This window comes from Photinus pyralis, unplaced genomic scaffold, assembly GCF_008802855.1.
Source record: "Photinus pyralis isolate 1611_PpyrPB1 unplaced genomic scaffold, Ppyr1.3 Ppyr1.4_LG10, whole genome shotgun sequence".
NCBI classification, from domain to species: domain Eukaryota; kingdom Metazoa; phylum Arthropoda; class Insecta; order Coleoptera; family Lampyridae; genus Photinus; species Photinus pyralis.
Window position 1 is genome coordinate 7598677 of NW_022170250.1, and position 23541 is coordinate 7622217.

Sequence of the window (23541 nt, forward strand, 5' to 3'; positions counted from 1 at the left end):
GCATACGCATGCCTTTAGTGGTGCTAAGTTAAACTTTAGAAAATGGGGGGGGGGTAAACACATGTTCTACATTCTACCCTTCATGGTATTCTAATGAAAGGTCTCATCGAAATAAATTGGTTTGTACAACTATAACTTTCCCGTGCGACTCTTTTTCGAGATCAGTGAGCGACGGGGCGTGAGGGAGGGAGGGAGGGGGTTAAAAATTAATTTTATCTCTCATTGTATTCTAATTAAAGGTCTCAACGAAAGGAACAGTTTTCTACAAACTACTGCCCTTCTTTCTGTCCTATCAAAGTACGGGGTGGAGGGGGAAGGGGGGTGGAACTAGTTTTATCCTTCATGGTACTCTAATGAAAGGTCTCAACGAAAGGAATTAATTTATACTAACCATAGTCTTCCTCCTCGATCCCTTGTCGTGATCGGTTATAATTCCTTATATCTTAAGAGTGAATTGTCAAAGGGAAGTACCTACAAAGGGCGATTGGGACGTTTGGAAGAAATATAACCATTGGGCATTTAAATAAAATTTGATACATAGCCACTTGGAATAAAACCAAGTTTAACGCCAGTTTCAACATTTCGTTTTGCGCATGCGCACTGCCAACTTTCTTATTTATGGAGAAATTTTAATGAAATTTGATACATAGCCACTTGGAATAAAAGCAAATGTAGCGCCATTTTTCAAATTTGGTTTTGTGTAGGATGTGCAGTGCAATGTACAAACTTTCTTCTTTATATGGAAGAAATTTCGTAGGGGTGTTTTAAAAAAATGCGCTTTACCTGCACAAGGGTTGTGCACAATTTGTACTTGTTTTTAATTCTTAAAAAATGCGCTAAAAAAACAAAAATCCGTCACGCGCATTTACAATAAGGGAAGAACGTAAAATAAAAGACTGAAATTGTGAAAAGTTTGTTTAATAATGATCGTTATTATTGAGAGTATGAAAGCCCGGAAATTGAGTTGATGTACATTAATCTGAGCAAAGCAAGCAAAGCCAAAAGGTGCCGTACTCTCGCAAAAATAACTGCCAAGGGTAAAAAGAGTACGACGGAGAAAAACCTTGCAGTTGATTAATTATTAATTATATTATATTAAACAAAAGTGCAAAAGTTAGTTAACAAAATAATTTGTAAAATTAAGCAGTGGTTAACAAAGATAGTCAATGCATACACACCAACAAGTGGGTTACACCCAAGATGAAATACAAATTTTGGGAACAGTGGGTCATGTAACCTAAATTCTGAGAAAGGTTGAAGGGTACATGATGTCACTCATCGTTGGTGCAATAAAATCATTTTGTTAGGAGCAAGATGGAAAATGACATGATCTTGTAGGCAGATTCTACTAACGGCAAGATATGTGGAAATTAGCGGATCGCTAAACCGAAGAGTTTTTATTAGCATAATCTTCCCCCCAAGATAGATAACACTCATTCGGGATTTCGAGCCTACAGTTGAAAGTCGAGCACAATTACGGAATTAGGTGTCGTAACTCATTTGATTACAGTTTTTCTCCACCCCCGTGACTGCTTCATTCACGCCGAAAATTGTTTAAAAACTTTGTTTAAGAGTATGATGAATATTACTTCTGGTCCAGATCATGTAATCAAAACATGAACATAAATTAAACAAACATTACACCAAAAACGTAAACGATTACAAACAAAAGGATAACGGTATCAAATATGTGATTCCGCATTAATGACCGCCATTAAAGATAAGATGCCAAACGTAACCAACGTTCGTGCTCTCCAGGTGGCGCAAACAGCTTTCCCCTTGCCAACTCTCAAAAATGTGCGCATCGCCTTAAATTGTATATACGGGGAGGAATCTCTCAACTTTTTTGTAAGAAGTAAAAATGTTGCACAAATTTTGGTTAGGGTATAAAGTGCTTTTAATTGGTTAGGGGGGGGGGGCGATTTTGAGGGGCCCCTAAGCGCAAAATATGTAAATCCGGCCCTGTATGTGTTCATTGTTTTAAGAAAAGATTTTGATTCGCTACGGAGTACCAGTTTGAGATGGACGGTTTGACCAAAAAAATCCGCTGGCGTATTTTCGTGCCCCCGCAAACGGTGGCTTCCCGCCGTCTCACCACGTTTCGCGTCCAGAAAAGCCTGAACGCATTGGCGATTACGCCATCACCATCTCGTATCAGATTTTGGCTCACAGGTAAAATGCTTTGTCCTAGGACGTTTGCTTCAGTTTCATCGCCTCACCAAGGGCCTGGCCCAGCTGAGACAATTATGGTGTCTGCCTTGGCCGTAAAGATTCTCCTCTTGGTTGCTTTGGTTTCAGTCCTTTTCCCATAAAACGTACCTATATCGACGAAAAACGACATTCTACTAGAAAAAAACGACGCATAACTGACCACTAGCCCACAACAACACAAACCACAAACGGTCGCTTTTAACTTCTAGAAAGCAAAAAAGAAGCACAATTGATGATCAGATTAAAACAAATGATATATAGCAATTTAAAAAATCAGTATAGAGTGTAACGGGAGCCCGCTATGCCGTCAAAATTTTTTCATTTTATAAATGTAAAGTTGCATATGTACCGCTTTATACGAAGAGTGAGCGCGAGTACTTTTAGGCAGACGCGTTTAAGGAAAGCGTGGGTTGATAAGCAGAGATAGCAGCAAACCTTCCAGCTTCTTTGGTTCCCTTTTTCAAAGACGGAAACGTAAAGTAGATAAGAATCGAGGCTCGTGAATTGACAAGGAGGGACGCTGGTCGCGACTTTTGCGATGGTTCTGTTTCGCAACACAGCGATATCGGAGACAAAAAGAGACAGACGCGTAAGGAGTACTCGAGAGAACAGACCGGCCGCGTTCTCACATCTATCGCAAATTGGCCAAATGCGCGAGGCGAGGCGGCAAAGCCGCTTAGGCCGAGCGCTGTCTTCCTTGTCCTTGTGTGTTTTAATGTGCGAGGCGAAGCTGAGCAATGTGTCAACGGTCCTATACAAGCGTGAAACTAGGTGGCATTTGGCATTTACACGACCTTTCTGTTCCCCCCCCCCCTCCCCTTCGTTGGTATTGCATATCGTCCGGACGCATTCTTGAATCTACGGCAAATTGGGTAAATACGCGAGGCGAGGCGGCGCAGTCGCCGAAGCTAAGCAATGTCTTCGTTGTGTGTTTTATTGTGCGAGGTGCATCCGAGCAATGTATCACAAAATAGGTGGCAACTACACTCGGGTTTTCTGATAAATGACACATTCTTCATATTTTGGCATTTATTCGGAAACACTGATGAGGACCAGAACGATGCGGTTTTTTACGTTGGTCTGTATTAGTACCCTCCAACGCAACAACCAACACCCCCTTCCCCCTTCTCCGCCCGCCCAGCAATGTACCTTTTTTATATTTTGCGTTTATTCGGCTAATGCGAGAGACAACATCACAACGAACACACACCCCCCCCCTTCCCCACCTGCCAATAAATGTCACTTTTTTTATATTTTGGCGTTTATTCCGAAACGACGAGGGCTATAGAACGTTGAGGATCTTTACTTTGGTATCGCATATCAACCGGCGGCGTTCTACAGCAAATTGGACAAATGCGCGAGGCGAGGCGGCGCAGTGGACGAAACCAAGCGATGTTTTAGTTGTATATTTTAATGTGCGAGACGAAGCCGAGTAATGTGCCAACGGTCCCATACATGCGTGAGACTAGGTGAAATCTACACTCGGGTTTTCTGACAACTCCGCCGCTCCTTCCCCAGCTGCCAATAAATGACATTGGTCGTATTCGTACCCTCTGAATCCACAACCAAACCTCCCCCCCCCCCATCCTCACTCCCTGTTAATAAATGACACACACTCCTATGTCGATTAGGTTCGTTCTAGAATCGATGGCAATTTGAGCAAATGCACGAGGCGAGGCGGCGCAGGGGCCAAAGCCGAGTGATGCTTTGGGTTGTGTGTTTTAATATGCGAGTCGAGGCCGAGCAATTGTGTCAACGGGTCCTACAATAACGTGAGACTAGGTGGAATGTACACTCGCGTCTTCTGCTACTTCCCCCCCCCCCCCAAATTGCTGAGAAATAACTCTTTTTGTATATTTTGGTATTTATTCCGAAACGCCGAGGGCTAAGACGATGTGGATTTTTTTACATTGATGTCGTATTCGTACCTTACCACAGCCAACACCCCCTCATGCCCCTCTCAAATCAATTTTCTTCATCTATTTTCCTTTCCAATTTTCTTTTAGGCCTTCTTCAGAACGCCTTCACACATATTTCACGCATCCTTCGATTTCCTGCATTTTCTTTTGATTTCCTTCGCTCCGGTTCGTTTTTCACGACACCCCTATCGTCCTCCTCATCCCTGTCTCTTTAAATAAAACCCAAACCTCCTTCACGCTCTCTTTTGGGTGCGTTTTTGAGTCTTTCGACACACCACCTCTGTTTCGATCATGTTTTTTTACGTCTGCTTACTTCACACTTTTTTATGTATATATAGCACGGCCGGGTGGTAAATAACTATAACCACATTTAATTATGACACCTAATGCTGGGACTGTTGTCGACTCGCAACTATAGGCTTGAATTCCATGAACCAAGGGCAAGTTACCTATCTCGGGGGCGAGATCCTGCTAACAAAAATTCTTCTGTTTAGAATCTATGTGCGATTTATGAGCTGCGATCTACTAATGTTCACTTATTTTGTTTTTAATGTTGAATTTGCTCTTCAAGGTCACGTAATTTTCCATCCATTAAGAGAAGAGTTGTATTGCACCAAAGATGAGTCACCTGTTGTACAGCTACTCAACCAGTTCTTTGTTTTGCAACTTAGTTTTAACCTGTTTTGTGTATGTAATTTATATTTATCATGCTTCATTACAACATTGAATCATTTAGAGATGATTGCTTCCGCTTTTTCGTTACTGCATTTACTATTTATTGGTTCACGAAAAGCAGCATATTTAGATGGGGCCAAACAACGTAGTGCGTGAGGCGCAGCCCCATCTGCAGTTGCAATTACCAAAAAGCGATGACCTTGTCCTAGGGTAATTCCTTCAACCTTTCTGGGCAGCCGCCAAACCAAGGGTCTCTTGGGGGTGATTTTGTTATCTGTTAATATTGAGCAATGCCCACAATTCAGAAATTAAACAAATTATCCATAACATAGATATATTGTCAAAAATAAATAGCAACACCTGCAAATTAGACAAGACACATTACCTTCAGGCACATAGTTGGTCTTACAATTACAGCACATAAAAATAGCAACCCATTAAACTCCCTTATTATAAACTATTAAAATTCTGCCGCGGGAAGTAGCTGGGAAACGCCGCGTTCCAAATAATCGCAACCGCCATCAACGTGCAATAGGTGACAATCGAAATCCACCATATAACTCGCTCCTTGCGAGTGACCCGGATGTTTCTCAGGATATTTATTCCGACTAGCAGTCCGGCGATCGCGCCCGCCAAGTGGGCGGCGTAACCGATGTGCTCGTTAATATCGCGAACGTACCGATCGTAAATCGCCGTGCCGACGTCGCACGCCGTTATTATGACGAAAATGGCGAGCTGCAGGATCGGGTATTCCATCTCTCTCCAGTTCTAAATAAGCGGAATGAAGTTTGTGAGGAAAGCGTTAAGAGGTTGTTACCATAATTATCGTGGAAATGTGAGCGGTAATGAGGGCGTAGACCCCGCCGCTCGCCCCGGCCAACTTCACGGTAGGATCAGTAATGGAAGTGCCTAGGGAACCGGCGGCAACACCAGCGAAATAGATTATTAAGACCCGCCACCATCTGTGCACCATTTCCAGCGGTGTGCCCAGTAGTATTTGTACGCACAAGTTAACGGTTAAGTGCAGGTACCTACAAGTAGCACGATCATTAAAGGAAGCAAGCGAGTGTTAAAGTAGTACCCGATGTGCACGAACATGTACGTTATGTACCTCCAGGCCTCGTACCGCCTAGAGGGGTCGTAAATTAATACGTGTGCTACCGGACCTGTCACTGAATATTGTGAACCTTGCGCCAGATCGACCACGAACAATACTAGCTCGATGAGCGAGATTAATATCATGCCCACGGGGGGTGGGCAACAGGTGTACTCGTCTTCATACTGCCCGTCGGGCTGACTGCGATCTCGGCCACCTTGAGGTACGACAAAGTGGACGTACCTGAAACATGCAAAAGTGAAAAATCGATTGTATCGCAGTTAATTGTGTTTAGTCTTAGTCTTAACATCGACGTAAAAATGATAAATTAAATTCGTGTATTCCTGTAACGAAGATTTCAACAAAAGTGAGCTGGGGCAACCAAATAAAAAAACGGGTCCAATGTCCAGCATTAGAAAAGCTACTACCGTTGCATTTTGGCGCCTAACGTGGGGCTAACACGAAGAACATTCCTTAAATTTTAGATTTTATGGTATTTTAAGTTTTAGAAATTTGAGATTCTGGGGTTTTTGAAATTTTACGAATTCAAGATTTTGGAAATTCGAGATTTTGGTATCTAAATTCGGGATTTTGGAAATTTTTCACAAAAGATTTTGGGGTTTTTTAGTTTGAGAATTGGAGGCTTTGGAAATTCCGATATTGCTGATGAGAATTTCAAACGTTCAGTACAATTCTGAAATTTTAGGAATCTGGAATTTTTGAAATTACGGGCATTTGAGAATTTCAAAATCTGAGAACTTTTAGGTTTTGAGGTTTTTGATATTTTGGGTACCTTAGCCTTTAAGGTTTTTCGAAATTTTGGGCTTTAAAAATATTTGAACATTGGGATTTATAAAATTTTAAGGAATAAATTTTTTTTTAATTTCTTGAAATTTTTAACATTTTGGTCATACCAACACCCATACGGTTGGAACGATGAGGCGTACATAAAAATACTTCTGTAAACGAAGTATTCTTGAATTCATATATTTTTTGTGAATCCAAAAATCCCACATCAGAAATAAAAAAATCAAAAAACCTCATTTGAAATGTTCTCCATAACGCGTACATAAAAATATTTCCGCAAGCGAAATGTTCTCTAATTTAAGATTTTTTGTAAATCCAAAAAAACCCACATCCTTAAAATCAAAAATAAAAAAATCAAAAAAACCTCAAATGCATATCATTTGAAATTTTTTCTGGTAAACAAAAATGACATACCAACAAATTTGATCCATTTTTAGGACGTGGTATTACCAACTAATTTAAATATTTTTTTTGTAAATCCAAAAAAAAACCACCTCGCCAAAATCAAAAACAAAAATCAAAAAGCCTCAAACTAATATATTTGAAATATTTTTTTCTGTTAAATGTGGTATTAAATCCGGTCATACAAACTCCCACACAACTCGAACGATAAACCGTACATAAATATGCTCCCGCAATATCAGATTTTCGGTAAATTAAAAAAAAACTCATCAAAATCAAAAATGAAAAAATTAAAAAACCTGAAATGCATATCTCATTTGAAATATTTTTTGTCAAAAAAAAACAAAACAAAACAGAAATCCCAAATAATTTGATCCTTTTTTGGGACCTTGTCATACTAACACCTATACGCCTGGAACGTTAGGGAGAGCGAAATGTAAAATTCAAAAAACTCCACATCATCAAAATCTAAAACAAAAAAATGAAAAACGTCAAATGCATAACTCATTTAAAATTTTTTTATCAGAAAAACTGGTTAAGAGGCACAAAAAAAATGATCATTTTTTGTAAATCGAAAAAACTTTACATCAGAATTAAAAAAGAAAAAATCAAAAAACCGTAAATGCATATCTCATTGGAAGTATTTTCTACGTCAATTGTTAAAACTGTTAAAATAAAATAAGGAGATCCCAAAAAATGTACCTTTCTCGGGTTCTGGAACTGGAAGGATAACACGTGCACAACAGTATCAAATTCATATCATTTAAATTTGTTTTATCAAACGAATAATAATTTAAAAAATGAGACCAAAAAATGTTGACCCTTTTTTGGGACCTGGTCATACGAACAAACGTATGACTGGAACGTTAAGGCGAGCGATATCTTCTTGCATTTAAATATTTTTTTGTAAATCCAAAAAACTCTACATCACCAAAATCAAAAACAAGAAAAAACCCATACGCATCTCATTTGAAATTCTTTTTTCGTCAAAAAACTGGTAAACAAAAAAGAGAGTAACCAAAAAAGTTGATCCTTTTCAGCAAAATCAAAATCTAAAAAAACTTCATTTTGTTTGGTCAAAAAAACTGATCCTTTCTTGGGTTCTGGCACTGGAACGATAATGCGTACATTAAAGCACTTCCTCAAGCGAAGTGTGCCTGAATTTATATATTTTTTGGAATTCCAAAAAAAACTCCACATCACCAAAATCAAAAAAATTCAAATACGTATCTCGTTTAAGATATTTTTTTGGTCAAGTATTTAACTGTTACAACTGGTAAACAAAAAAATAAAAGCCCAAAAAATTTGATCCACTTTTGGGACCTGATCATTAGAAACACGCGTACAACTAGAACGATAAAACCATGCATAAAAATACAAATATTTTTTGTAAACCCAAAAAATGGTATACTTTTTTGGAGCCTGGTCATACCAACACCCACATGACTGGAACGTTAAGGAGCAAAACGTTCTTGAATTTAAAAATTTTTGTTAATTCAAAAAACTCCACATCACCAAAATCAAAAACAAAAAATCAAAAAACCTCAAATGTTTATCCCATTTTAAAGTCAAAAACAAAAAATGTCAAATACATATTCGTCTTTCGCTATAAAAAGCGGTGCACGTAATTGATTTATGAATCAATTTCAGACAAGTTTTCTATAGATTTCGCACACTACTTGTTTTTTTTTGTACATGCTGCAGTGTTGCAGCATATGTCTGAAATTGATACACAAATCAATGACGTGCAACGGTTTTTATAGCGAAAGACGTATATCTCATTTGTTTACCTCGAATAGTTCAAAATTAAAATTTACAAACAAAAAAAGTGAGAACCCAAACATTTTTATCCTTTTTGGGACCCGGCCATACGACTGGAACGATAAAGCGCATATAAAAATAATAATAATAATAATAATAATAAAATTAAGTATTCTTGAATTCAAGTATTTTTTGTAAACCCAAAAAAACCACCTCATCAAATTCAAAAAAGCAAAAACCAAAAAACTTCAAATGTATTTCATTTGAAATTTCTTTTTCCGTCACACAAATAAAAACAATAAAAACAAAAAAGAGAGATACCAAAAAATTGTATACTTTTTTGGAGCCTGGTCATACCAACGCCCATATGACTGGAACGTTAAGGAGCAAAACGTTCTTAAATTTAAAAATTTTTGTTAATCCAAAAAACTCCCCATCACCAAAATCAAAAAACCTCAAATGTGTATCCCATTTCAAAGGCAGAAACAAAAAAATGTCAAATAGGTACATATCTCATTTGTTTTAATCTAATAGTTTAAAATCAAAATTCACAAACAAAAAAAAGTGAGAACCCAAAAAATTTTATCCATGTTGGGACCCGGCCATACGATTGGAACGATAAGACGCACATAAAAATAATAACAAAATAAAGTATTCTTGAATTCAAATATTTTTTTGTTTTTTATAAATCCAAAAAACTCCACATCACCAAAATCAAAAAATCACAAAACCTCAAATATCTATCCCATTTTAAAGTCAAAAACAAAACAATGTCAAATACATATCTCATTTGTTTTCGTCTAATAGTTCAAAATTAAAATTCACAAACAAAAAAAAGTGAGAACCTGAAAAATTTTATCCTTTTTGGGAACAGGCCATACGACTGGGACGATAAGGCGCACATAAAAATAATAATAATAAAATAATAAAAAAATAAAGTATTCTTGAATTCAAATATTTTTTGTAAACCCAAAAAAACAACCTCATCAAATTCAAAAAAGCGAAAACCAAAAAACCTCAAATGTATTTCATTTGAAATTTCTTTTTCCGTCACACAAATAAAAACAACAATAACAAAAAAGAGAGATACAAAAAAATTGTATACTTTTTGGGACCCGACCATACGATAATAATAATAAAATAATAACAAAATAAAGTATTCTTGAATTCAAATATTTTTTGTAAACCCAAAAAAAACCACCTCGTCAAATTCAAAAAAGCAAAAACCAAAAAACCTCAAATGTATTTCATTTGGAATTTCTTTTTACGTCACACAAATAAAAACAATAGAAACAAAAAAGAGAGATACCAAAAAATTGTACCCTTTTTTTGGAGCCTGGTCGTACCAAGGCCCATATGTCTGGAACTTTAAGGAGCAAAACGTTCTTGAATTAAAAAATTTTTATAAATCCAAAAAACTCCCACCAAAATCAAAAACAAAAAATCACAAAACCTCAAATGTATGTCTATCCCATTTCAAAGCCAGAAACAAAAAAATGTCAAATACATATCTCATTTGTTTTCCTCGAATAGTTCCAAATTAAAATTCACAAACAAAAAAAGTGAGAACCCAAAAACTTTTATCCTTTTTGGAACCCGGCCATACGACTGGAACGATAAGGCGCACATAAAAATAATACTAAAAAAATAAAGTATTCTTGAATTCAAATATTTTTTGTAAACCCAAAAAAACCACCTCATCAAATTCAAAAAAGCAATAACCAAAAAACCTCAAATGTATTTCATTTGAAATTTCTTTTTCCGTGACAAATAAAAACAAAAAAGAGAGATACCAAAAAATGGTATCCTTTTTCAGAGCCTGGTCATATCAACGCCCATATGATTGGAACATGAAGGAGCAAAACGTTCTTGAATTAAAAAATTTTTACAAATCCAAAAAACTCCACATCACCAAAATCACAAAACCTCAAATGTCTATCCCATTTTAAAGCCAGAAACAAAAAATGTCAAATACATATCACATTTGTTTTCCTCTAATAGTTCAAAATTAAAATTCACAAACAAACAAAAGTGAGAACCCAAAAAATTGTATCCTTTTTGGGACCCGGCCATACGACTGGAACGATAAGGCGCACATAAAAATAATAATAATAAAAAATAAAGTATTCTTGAATTCAAATATTTTTTGTAAACCCAAAAAAACCACCTCATTCAAAAAAGCAAAAACCAAAACACCTAAAATGTATTTCATTTGAAGTTTCTTTTTCAGTCACACAAATAAAAACAACAAAAACAAAAAAGGGAGATACCTGGTCATACCAACACCCAGACGACTGGAACCTTAAGGAGCAAAACGTTCAGGAGTTTAAAAATTTTTATAAATCCAAAAAACTCCTCATCACCAAAATCAAAAACAAAAAATTACAAAACCTCAAATGTCTATCCCATTTTAAAACCAGAACCAAAAAAATTCTGGAAACCATACCATAAAATAGAAACCAAATAATTATTTTTAGTTAAGGCCACAAAAGCTGCATCAAAAAACAAACAAAAACGGCACACAAAATTTAAAAAAACAAGAAATTTGACTCAATTTTTGACTCTTGGTCACACAATTTTGGGTCACTTTAGCTGAAAAATAACCATCAATTGGCAATGGCTGATTTTTATCGACAAATTGCCACTAATGACCACTTCCCAGGTCGTTTGTAGTACAGCCGCAATTGAAATTCAGCCCCACACAAACGGGGAGCTTAGCTTATCGGCACCAATTGAATAAATTTATAGGGTGTGAAAGATTGGATCCCCCCTCGGTAATTTATACAGGCATTGTCGGCGAACCGATTATTACTACCCCCACTGTAAGACTAAGTGGCCACACACCTACTGATCAGATGTCCAAATATTGGCTGTAATGTCGGATGATGAATCATCTCGATGAACTCTCGCAGATCCAACTTTCCGTCATCGTTCCGATCTGCTCGTCTGTGAATTTCGGCAACGACATGCGAGGGTATGTCGTGCTCGTACTCCCTACTCTCGACCAGGTCGTTTAGCTCCCTAATGCTGATGTAGCCGTCGTGATCGGTGTCATACTGCAAGCGAGTGGTAAAATTCTACTTGTCGACCGTCACTTTACTTACCCGCTTGAACACCTGGTTCCAGTGATCGTCGTTAAACCGAAGCGGGATCTCCGTACCGTTCTCCACGCGATTCGCAGGCATCTCGATGAGTAATGTCGGACACCGCACCTTGCATATCACTTATCTGGAATGAATAACCAAAACTGCTCACCTCTGATTGGTCACCTGGTCCTATCGCGACAGGTAATCAAAATTTCAAATTCCCGCCTCGTTAAAGGTGGAACAAATCACGTGGTTTTCTTTTGAAAATTGGGTCTTAGGGATTTCCCCATTGTTTACCTACGTCATTTGTTGTGATTGACGCCAGTCGGGCCCACTTTCACCTCTCACGCACACGAACGATGCACAAATCCACGGCGATTTACAGAAGTCCGGACGAAATAATTAACCTCAAGATCAGGTGAGAATTGTTTATGTTTTTAAAAACGCGAGCGACCAGCGCGAGATGGCGCTAACGTTGGTTTTTCTTCGGCAGGATAAGGATCAGGGAAGTCGGCGGCGGTGGCGACGACCCGCTCGAGGAAATTCAAACGTTCCGATGGCAGCAGAAGATCTTCGGCCAGTTCGAGAGAGGCTTCTACCTGGATAGGAAGAACTGCGCCACCGAGCTGGAGAGGAAGTATCACGCTGAAGTCGCCAAGCTGTCGGAGAAGAGCAATGTCGTGTTTAGTTACGTTAACGACGATGGGTACGAGGGGGTTGACGATAACTGCGGGAAAATGCACCTGATGGCTGATTTAGGGTGGGTACAAAATTTGTGGAAAGAAAATTCCCTGCCTAGGCTCCAGGTTCAGTCATTTAGAGTTTTTAACAGTCGCCTAGGCGGTAAGTTGCAAGGTTTAGGTTTTAGGGCCCAGGCTACACTGTTCGGGTGTCCCAATAAGACTGTTCCTCGGCCATATCTCGGGAACCGTTCGTCGTATGACTTAGGGGTAAACAAATTATTGGGTAAATCGGTTATGAAGAATCGCTGGAAAATATTTTCAAGTTCAAAAAATCACCACCAGAGGGCGTAACTGCCATCTTAAATTTTAAAATTGCATTTTCTTTAAATTTCGCATAATACCTAAACTAAACATTCTTTTTTCACATTTTTAAAGAGAACCAGTGTATCTATCATTTTCGTAAAAACAAAAACTCAGATATTTCAAAAACAAAGATGGCGAGGGGCGTTCAATTGTTTTTGCAATAACCTGCTTTAACTTCTTAACCGTTTGACCAATTGTAACAAATTTGATATCGTTGAAAAGAGCATGGCTAGATTTGACACTGATCCAAAATCCTAAAAAACTCAAAAAAATCAAATGGAATGATATGACTTTTTCTTTATGAAAAAGTAGCCAAAGAACACCCAAAGTGGCCAGTGAAAACCGTTTTTCCAAATATCGTTCCTAACCTAACCTCAAAACCTCAAATATTGGAATTAATTAATAAAAATGCTTAAATTGTATCTTATTTCACGTATTTCCGGTATTTGTCGATGGCGCGAAAGATTGTTTGAAAAAGGACCCTACACTTTTAGGTAGGCCTTGGAAAATTAAACAAATGAAACACGATGCATTATAAAACAATAACAGCCGTAATTTGTAAATTATTCTGCTGTGTTTACATTCAGAAAATGCAGTTTTTTGAATTTGTGATCTTTTCTAAAATACCGATTTCTAACCAAGAAGCATGGCGGCGATGGTTTGTGGTCGATTCGAATAACGCAAATAGAAGATGCGGGCAGCGATGGTCGCATTTTGAAAATACTCAAAATACTTATATCGCCAGCATATTAAAAGCTTCTTAGTTAGAAATCGGAATTTTAGACAAGATTACAAATTCAAAAAACTGCACTTGCTGAATGTAAACACAGCAGAATAATTTACAAAATACCGCTGTTATTATTTTATAATGCCATCGTGTTTCATTTGTTTAATAGTCCAAGGTCTACCTAAAAGTGTAGGGTGCTTTTCTTTCACGCCATCGACAAATACCGGAAATACGTAAAAAGTAAATTTAAGACACAAGTTAAGCATTTTTATTAATTATTTAATTAATCTTATTTTCCCAATATTTGAGGTTAGGAACGAGATTTTGAAAAACGGTTTTCACTGTCCTCTTTGGATGTTATTTGGCTACTTTTTCATAAAGAAAAAGTCATATCATTCCATTTGATTTTTTTAGGATTTTGGGTCATAGTGTCAAAACTAGCCCCATGGCGGAGAAGGATTCAACTAAATTAACTATATTTTGGTTGATTCTCATTGCCCAAGGAATGCTCTTTTCAACCATACCAAATTTGTTAAAATCGGTCAAACGGTTAAGAAGTTAAAGCAGGTTATTGCAAAAACAATTGAACGCCTCACGCCATCTTTGTTTTTGAAATAACTGAGTTTTTGTTTTTACGAAAATGATAGATAAACTGGTTCTCTTTAAAAATATGAAAAAAAATTTGAGTTTATTATGCGAAATTTAAAGAAAATGCAATTTTAAAATTTAAGATGGCAGTTACGCCCTCTGTTGGTCACTTTTAGAACTTGAAAATATTTTCCAGCGATTCATGTTTTAAAATACTCATATGTAACTGCGCTGTTCACAATTAAAGACTTTGGAAATATTATGCGTTGGGCGAAGATTTCTTAAACTATTCTTATATTATACTGGCCACATTTAAAATTCTTGAATGTAGGTAACGTGATAATTGATAAAACGTGTACGTGACGTTGGAACTATCCTTGCTGTTTAAGGTGTAGTTACAATGTTACATTGATTGCAAACGAACCAGAAGGGCGGTCTTATCCCACCAATATTAATTAAATGTGCTGCCACCAGATGTCTTACCGTTAATCTGAATCTCGAATAAATAGTTATCTAAACGTTTCAGGCATTTACACAGACGTTTAAGTTCTTTGTTATTGCCGCTAGAGGTCGCATCCTTATTTGGAATTGCCAATAGTTCGATTAGGTGCACCCCAAAAAATGATAATGGTGAAGCAGTACTTAAGTAGGTACTTTTAAAACGGCCCTTCTTCCCGTCTGCTCCATTTTCACGCTTCGTTTACATTGAGTGACCGCTAAATTGCTTTGAAAAAGTGTCCAGGGCTGCTGCGATTGTTTAAAATTAGCAACCAACAAATGTCAAATCACAACTATAGTAGGATTCTAGTTTGGATGCACGTTATCGATGTATGTTTACATAGTATCATCAATCGATAGACCACGATAAGTAGGTATTATGCGGGTCACTCTATAATTCGGTACAAGCCTGTTGAGGGCCCAAAACAAGAGAGGGACAATAAACAAATAAATAAATACATACTACTTATTCTGCTCTACCGATTGCAGATACTATATAAACATACCTAATTCAGATTGTACACTGATGGCATGCGTTCAAACTTTCTGATGCCTATAATTAGGCAGTAGTTATTGGCATTTTTGAAATTTTTTCATTAGGTATGGTAGGCTTTGGAAACAATTGTTTCATTTGAAAAATTGACATAATATATCAAAAACCATTACAGAGCGGTACGCACATCTTAAATACGTCAAATTCAAAATAAAATGGCGCATTTAGAAATAAAACACAAGATGGCGCCAACTTTCGGTATTTACAGAAGCGGCGCCATCTTGAAATTATTTGAACTAAATTTCAAGTTTCTATTCCAACGGTAAGTGTAAAAACTTCTTAGGAACGGAGTCACGAACTGACGTAGCTAGGTATAATCTCAGTCCGTGTGTGGCGCACCCTGTTTTAAAGGAAATCCTCAAGGTCTTGATTGAACGGTTTTGCCTTGGGGGAAAAGACAGGGCTCCCTTACGTTAGTTGTAAACAACGCTATGTAGGAAAGGAACGCAAAATAAGCCACTATAATGGCCTACCTATTTTGAATCAGTGCATTTTGATCAGTTATTTTAGTAATCTCGAATGCGCAATATAGTGAAAATGTTGTTAATATCCAAGATAAATTGTTGCATCAAATTATTGATAATAAAGCATAAGGAAAACATGATAGCAAATAGCAAAGGCAAGTTGCAAAACAAAGAAATGGTTGAATTACCGACAGGTAACAAAACAAGCTAGCTGTATACAACAGGTGACGCATCGCATCTTTGGTGCAATAAAACCCTACATGGGAAATTACATGACCTTGAGCACCACATCAATATTTAAACTATGGAAAAGGTGGAAATTAGTGAATCTCAACGCAACTAATAGTCATACCGCACATAGATTCAAATCCGAAGAGTTTCTGTTAGCAAGGCCCCACCCCTCTGGGACTTGTAACTTGCCCCTCGTGCGGTAAAGGCAAACTTACAGTTGGGATTCAAGATCAATCGCAGCCTTACATATCGTAACTAGTTTGGTTCACATCAAGCAATTCAATAATTTCCAATTTGTAGTGATCTTAAAGATCCTCCGAGCAGGCACCGCAATTTTGACTTTGTGACCCTGTACTTCAGTCAAATTAGTACAAAGCCCATCAAACACATCTACGGTTCAATTTGTGTTAAACAAAACAACCCGTAAATGGGTAAATTGGAAGTGAATTAGAGGGCCCCCCTTCTCGTATTGCCTACGCACCGTCCGCAGGTGGGTACGAGATTCGGGAGCTCACGGATAATACAGTTTCATATGAAGGCATAAATAAGTACAGCATAACAAACACATTTCTTCTCTAGTCTTTAGCAACAAATGATTCTAGGGATTCCCAAGCGACGAATTTGTGCACCGTTACGTACGACCCCGCCCGAAAGGTTCTCACGATGCGTCCCGACTTCACCCAATCCGAACCGTATCGAATCCACATCGAGGGAGACGTCAAGAGGATCTTCCAGTACCGCATCGATGACGTCTCCGAAAAGATTCCATTCGACGCGCAACTCAAAGAGAACGAAATACTCGATAGGGTAAGCGCTCGGGCGACATCTCTTATCGCTTTCACTAACCAACTCCCGTTTAAGATAAATCTTCATCAGCAAAAATTGAAATTGGACAAGGGGCACGCCGGGTTCGAGCTACCGGGTAAAAATAAGCTGGACGTCTGTTTGTATTTGGAAATTTTGGCGGCGCGCAATTTCGAAAACGACAACGTTTACGTGCAGTACTTTATCGATTTGCCGGCGCATTGGAGCTGTAAAAATTCGGACGCGCTAAAAGGATGCACGCAGACGTCGATTAGGGCTAATTCCGAGGACGGCGCGGCTCACTTTGGGTTACCTTTCGAAATTTGTTTGGAATATGACGTGCAAAGAATGGATGAGGAGGGTAAGTACGTTCGATCTTGCAGTAAGGGCTGCTGTTGTAAGTTCCTAAATTGATCCAAGTTCCACTTTCTCTCCTAATTGCTTATACAAATAAAAAATTACATTGCCTTAATTAGCCCTTTCCGGAATCGATACGGTTTTCCTCGAAGGGGTGGCCCCTTAAATCTAGGCAGTGTAGATCTCCTGAACGACTACTGCAGTATTCTGGATATGTACAACACTTCCGTACTGAATCTTTGCGCGGCTTTGGCGCTAATTTTAGTTATGGGTTCTCCCACAAGATTCCTCGCTAATGTGATTTTCCCGCCGATGGCTTCGCGCTTAGTGCCACAAACTTAACGCTTTCGTGCTCCAGAACCGAATGCCACGCCACTATCTTTTCAGGACTCGTCCCTACCATGCTTTTAAATTTTTAATACGCCTACAAAATGGTGCTAATAGGTTAAACTTTTAGCTGTTTTGGTCAGGTCTTATCGCCGTTCGTCAGACAGGCGCCGATAACTTGTCCCAGGCAACTAACCGCTCATGACGCATTCGGAAGCCAATAACGAAACTCCTGTACTTGTTAAGGGAAGGCCGCTGGACTATTTTTCAAAAGATTGCACAATTTACGCAATCCGTCGGAAGACGAATGGCATTGAACATGAATTGACTGCGCACAAATTAAAACATGCGACGCCGGATTTCGTTATACTGTTTATTCACTGTCTATTTTCCTAAGTTTCCTTTAGAACTCTCGTGTATGGAATATCTTCCAAAAAAAGAGCCATTTTGACACTTGCTCCCCCCCCCTCATTGCCGATACTTTCGCTACGGCCATGCCTTTACAAACCATAAGCATACTCGTTTCCGTAATCAGTTTGGGCGAGAGCAGAGCACCAAATCAGGGGATATGGAACACTGGATAAAAATTAACGTAAACGTAACCGTAGCCGTAAACGTAAGTAGACGTACACATGGATGCAAACGCAATCGTAAACATGATTAACCTCTGAAGGTGAATTCCCACAGCGTCGTCGTCGGATGTTTGTGTCGCCGCCGCATCCTGCTCGCCCAAAATCGATTCAGCGCTTTTTAAAGGCGAATTTTTTCAGAAATTTTGAAATCGCCCTACGTCTACTTCGAAGCGGTCTCGAAAGATTCCTGGGACCACTTTCGCACGGAGGGCCTCGCCTACACCATCCTGCCGGTTACGCAGGCCGGCGTCTACAGCTACGAATTGCGTTGTTTACGGATCTGCCCCGAAGGAATCGCGTGTAATTTAAGAAGGTTCTTCATCGGAGACTTTTCAAATTACGATCACATCACCTGGGCCTCGTTACCAAGGGAGCCGCGCGAGGTGAGATTTGCCTATTTTCGTCCTGTAATTACGTTTTTCCAGGGTCGCATGAATAGATACGGCGTCCTCAGCGTCGGTACCGGCGAGATAAGCGTACGCGTCAGCGTACTTCAGCAGTCGCAAGCGTTCTCCGAGGATTTCGCAAGTGAAAATGGAAATAGGCAAAGGAAATTTCTCCTGGATAAGTTAAATACGTCCGTCCTCATTAAAAGTATCGAGCAAGTTGTGGCGGCGTTCAAAGTCGCTAAAAGGAAGATGGTCGAGGCTAGGAAGAATGTTTGAAACATATTAATATTCAAAATATCGATACTTTATAAATACTTCTCTCGCATTCCGTTCCCCTTGCACGCGTATACCTACGAGGTGAATGGGAGAGTAAGTGGCAACGTTGCCTTAACACAAAGGTGAATCGATATTTTTAAAACTTGGCCAAGGCGCGAGTGGCGCGTTCGGTTACAGTCGGCCGTCGGCGAACGCCACCGAGCCGGTCGCGTACACGCATGTCGCTCGCAGTAAACAATTTTAGTAAGCGCAACGTTGCCATTTATTCCAAGAATCGATGTAAATTAAGGACGCATTCTAGTCAATGACACTTTGTATTACTATTACAAAACAATGGTCTTTTTTGTAATAAATTAGCTAATTTGTTTTCCTCGCTTTAATTTCGTGGCACCTTGAATTACTATTTATAGCGCCCTACCCGCGCGCGGATCTTTGTCTGTGACCGATTGTTCAAAATTGCTTTAAAAAAAGGTCAAACACGTCTCGGCCTTGAAGACCCACAAGTAAAGCGCTTGTAATCACCTCAAACTACGAAATTTCTATAAAATGTAATAAGTACACACGCCGAAACGCTTTTAAAGAGGATAGTCCCGAAGAGGCGATTCCGCTCTTATTCCATTATTCACACCGTCTAAAGTTATACCAGGTATAGCCGCTTCCATCCGAAAATAATGAAAATTGTAACGAGGGGACGTTTTTGAATGATTGACACGCGGCGAATCGATCGTTTCGGAAATTGCGCGAATTACTCATTCTCGATTTCCGCTTAAATTTTTATTTAAGACGATCGATTTTCGCCTCCTAAAGCACCAAAATAGATCTCCAGGTCATCAAAACTGAATTGTACGAAGCCGCAAGATCGAGCAGCCGCCGGTTTTTCATTTCAGGAGTTTGAAAGTTTGTTTTTTTGGCGCTTCAGAAACAGCGAAAGGTACTTGAGCGGCCATTTTGATTTTTGCGGCGTTATACCCTGTTGATAATTCATCCCACGAAGAACTGTTGTGGTATCCATTATTGAACAACTCCNCCTTTCGTTGAGACCATTCATTAGAGTACCATAAAGGATAAAACCCGTTCCCCCCCCCCCCCCCCCCTTCCGCCCAGTATTTTGATAAGAGGACAGAAAGAAGGGCAGTAGTTGGTAGAAAGCGGTTCTTTTCATTCTACCTGGGGGAATGGTTCTAGAGTCCTGGAATTGCAGTAGATAGCCTATACCTTGAAGGTGTGCTAGACGGCCATGAAATTTCTCTGTCTAAAAGGCCCCCCCCCCCCCACGAATTATTTCCCGAAATGCTGTTTTTGAAAGTAAAACGTGCATAACTTTTACATACGAACAACCAATTGGTCTCAGATTTTGGCATACGCATGCCTTTAGTGGTGCTAAGTTAAACCTTAGAAGAGGGGGGGGGGGTAAACACATGTTCTACCCTTCATGGCATTCTAATGAAAGGTCTCATCGAAATAAATTGGTTTGTACAACCTATAACTTTCCCGTGCGACTCTTTTTCGAGATCAGTGAGCGACGGGGCCTGAGGGAGGTTAAAAATTAATTTTATCTCTCATTGTATTCTAATTAAAGGTCTCAACGAAAGGAACAGTTTTCTACAAACTACTGCCCTTCTTTCTGTCCTATCAAAGTACGGGGTGGAGGGGGAAGGGGGGTGGAACTAGTTTTATCCTTCATGGTACTCTAATGAAAGGTCTCAACGAAAGGAATGCTACTAACCATAGTCTTCCTCCTCGATCCCTTGTCGTGATCTGTTATATTTCCTTATATCTTAAGACTGAATTGTCAAAGGGAAGTACCTACAAAGGGCGATTGGGACGTTTGGAAGAAATATAACCATTGGGCATTTAAATAAAATTTGATACATAGCCACTTGGAATAAAACCAAGTTTAACGCCAGTTTCAACATTTCGTTTTGCGCATGCGCACTGCCAACTTTCTTATTTATGGAGAAATTTTAATGAAATTTGATACATAGCCACTTGGAATAAAAGCAAATGTAGCGCCATTTTTCAAATTTGGTTTTGTGTAGGATGTGCAGTGCAATGTACAAACTTTCTTCTTTATATGGAAGAAATTTCGTAGGGGTGTTTTAAAAAAATGCGCTTTACCTGCACAAGGGTTGTGCACAATTTGTACTTGTTTTTAATTCTTAAAAAATGCGCTAAAAAAACAAAAATCCGTCACGCGCATTTACAATAAGGGAAGAACGTAAAATAAAAGACTGAAATTGTGAAAAGTTTGTTTAATAATGATCGTTATTATTGAGAGTATGAAAGCCCGGAAATTGAGTTGATGTACATTAATCTGAGCAAAGCAAGCAAAGCCAAAAGGTGCCGTACTCTCGCAAAAATAACTGCCAAGGGTAAAAAGAGTACGACGGAGAAAAACCTTGCAGTTGATTAATTATTAATTATATTATATTAAACAAAAGTGCAAAAGTTAGTTAACAAAATAATTTGTAAAATTAAGCAGTGGTTAACAAAGATAGTCAATGCATACACACCAACAAGTGGGTTACACCCAAGATGAAATACAAATTTTGGGAACAGTGGGTCATGTAACCTAAATTCTGAGAAAGGTTGAAGGGTACATGATGTCACTCATCGTTGGTGCAATAAAATCATTTTGTTAGGAGCAAGATGGAAAATGACATGATCTTGTAGGCAGATTCTACTAACGGCAAGATATGTGGAAATTAGCGGATCGCTAAACCGAAGAGTTTTTATTAGCATAATCTTCCCCCCAAGATAGATAACACTCATTCGGGATTTCGAGCCTACAGTTGAAAGTCGAGCACAATTACGGAATTAGGTGTCGTAACTCATTTGATTACAGTTTTTCTCCACCCCCGTGACTGCTTCATTCACGCCGAAAATTGTTTAAAAACTTTGTTTAAGAGTATGATGAATATTACTTCTGGTCCAGATCATGTAATCAAAACATGAACATAAATTAAACAAACATTACACCAAAAACGTAAACGATTACAAACAAAAGGATAACGGTATCAAATATGTGATTCCGCATTAATGACCGCCATTAAAGATAAGATGCCAAACGTAACCAACGTTCGTGCTCTCCAGGTGGCGCAAACAGCTTTCCCCTTGCCAACTCTCAAAAATGTGCGCATCGCCTTAAATTGTATATACGGGGAGGAATCTCTCAACTTTTTTGTAAGAAGTAAAAATGTTGCACAAATTTTGGTTAGGGTATAAAGTGCTTTTAATTGGTTAGGGGGGGGGGGCGATTTTGAGGGGCCCCTAAGCGCAAAATATGTAAATCCGGCCCTGTATGTGTTCATTGTTTTAAGAAAAGATTTTGATTCGCTACGGAGTACCAGTTTGAGATGGACGGTTTGACCAAAAAAATCCGCTGGCGTATTTTCGTGCCCCCGCAAACGGTGGCTTCCCGCCGTCTCACCACGTTTCGCGTCCAGAAAAGCCTGAACGCATTGGCGATTACGCCATCACCATCTCGTATCAGATTTTGGCTCACAGGTAAAATGCTTTGTCCTAGGACGTTTGCTTCAGTTTCATCGCCTCACCAAGGGCCTGGCCCAGCTGAGACAATTATGGTGTCTGCCTTGGCCGTAAAGATTCTCCTCTTGGTTGCTTTGGTTTCAGTCCTTTTCCCATAAAACGTACCTATATCGACGAAAAACGACATTCTACTAGAAAAAAACGACGCATAACTGACCACTAGCCCACAACAACACAAACCACAAACGGTCGCTTTTAACTTCTAGAAAGCAAAAAAGAAGCACAATTGATGATCAGATTAAAACAAATGATATATAGCAATTTAAAAAATCAGTATAGAGTGTAACGGGAGCCCGCTATGCCGTCAAAATTTTTTCATTTTATAAATGTAAAGTTGCATATGTACCGCTTTATACGAAGAGTGAGCGCGAGTACTTTTAGGCAGACGCGTTTAAGGAAAGCGTGGGTTGATAAGCAGAGATAGCAGCAAACCTTCCAGCTTCTTTGGTTCCCTTTTTCAAAGACGGAAACGTAAAGTAGATAAGAATCGAGGCTCGTGAATTGACAAGGAGGGACGCTGGTCGCGACTTTTGCGATGGTTCTGTTTCGCAACACAGCGATATCGGAGACAAAAAGAGACAGACGCGTAAGGAGTACTCGAGAGAACAGACCGGCCGCGTTCTCACATCTATCGCAAATTGGCCAAATGCGCGAGGCGAGGCGGCAAAGCCGCTTAGGCCGAGCGCTGTCTTCCTTGTCCTTGTGTGTTTTAATGTGCGAGGCGAAGCTGAGCAATGTGTCAACGGTCCTATACAAGCGTGAAACTAGGTGGCATTTGGCATTTACACGACCTTTCTGTTACCCCCCCCCCCCCCTTCGTTGGTAATTGCATATCGGCCGGACGCATTCTTGAATCTACGGCAAATTGGGTAAATGCGCGAGGCGAGGCGGCGCAGTGGACGAAACCAAGCGATGTTTTAGTTGTATATTTTAATGTGCGAGACGAAGCCGAGTAATGTGCCAACGGTCCCATACATGCGTGAGACTAGGTGAAATCTACACTCGGGTTTTCTGACAACTCCGCCGCTCCTTCCCCAGCTGCCAATAAATGACACTTTTTTCGTATTTTGGCGTGTATTCGGAAACGAGAGCTAGAACGATGCGGTTTTTTTACATTGGTCGTATTCGTACCCTCTGACTCCA

The 23541-nt window shown here is 39.2% G+C and overlaps 2 protein-coding genes across 4 annotated transcripts; one reads left to right on the forward strand and one right to left on the reverse strand.

Annotated features, from left to right (window-relative positions):
* Positions 1 to 5122: 5122 nt before the first annotated feature.
* LOC116161638 (rhomboid-related protein 2-like) lies at positions 5123 to 12396 on the reverse strand. Of its 2 annotated transcripts, none has more exons than XM_031475060.1 (6): positions 12259 to 12396; positions 11976 to 12099; positions 11716 to 11927; positions 5887 to 6144; positions 5623 to 5836; positions 5123 to 5573 (listed from the first exon to the last, which is right to left on the reverse strand). In XM_031475060.1, exons 2-6 carry the CDS (start codon positions 12054 to 12056, stop codon positions 5256 to 5258), a joined length of 1083 nt encoding a protein of 360 aa, XP_031330920.1. In that variant the 5' UTR covers positions 12057 to 12099; positions 12259 to 12396; the 3' UTR covers positions 5123 to 5255. The 2 variants fall into 2 exon arrangements, with proteins under 2 accessions (XP_031330920.1, XP_031330921.1); XM_031475061.1 differs by having other exon boundaries at positions 12255 to 12389.
* Positions 12265 to 19216, forward strand: LOC116161637 (Meckel syndrome type 1 protein-like). Of its 2 annotated transcripts, XM_031475059.1 has the most exons (6): positions 12265 to 12375; positions 12451 to 12717; positions 16667 to 16871; positions 16926 to 17229; positions 18323 to 18567; positions 18610 to 19216. In XM_031475059.1, the coding sequence occupies exons 1-6, from the start codon at positions 12317 to 12319 to the stop codon at positions 18847 to 18849; spliced, it is 1320 nt and encodes a 439-aa protein (XP_031330919.1). In that variant the 5' UTR covers positions 12265 to 12316; the 3' UTR covers positions 18850 to 19216. The 2 variants fall into 2 exon arrangements, with proteins under 2 accessions (XP_031330919.1, XP_031330918.1); XM_031475058.1 differs by having other exon boundaries at positions 18323 to 19216.
* Positions 19217 to 23541: the final 4325 nt, after the last annotated feature.

Coding starts and splice junctions, on each gene's coding strand:
- LOC116161638 (XM_031475060.1), bottom strand. CDS start 12,056: ATGCCTGCGAATCGCGTGGAGAACGGTACGGAGATCCCGCTTCGGTTT. Junction 11,928..11,975: donor GGAACCAGGTGTTCAAGCGG/GTAAGTAAAGTG, acceptor ACTCGCTTGCAG/TATGACACCGATCACGACGG. Junction 6,145..11,715: donor TTTGGACATCTGATCAGTAG/GTGTGTGGCCAC, acceptor TGCATGTTTCAG/GTACGTCCACTTTGTCGTAC.
- LOC116161637 (XM_031475058.1), top strand. CDS start 12,317: ATGCACAAATCCACGGCGATTTACAGAAGTCCGGACGAAATAATTAAC. Junction 16,872..16,925: donor AGAACGAAATACTCGATAGG/GTAAGCGCTCGG, acceptor CTCCCGTTTAAG/ATAAATCTTCATCAGCAAAA. Junction 17,230..18,322: donor GCAAAGAATGGATGAGGAGG/GTAAGTACGTTC, acceptor GAATTTTTTCAG/AAATTTTGAAATCGCCCTAC.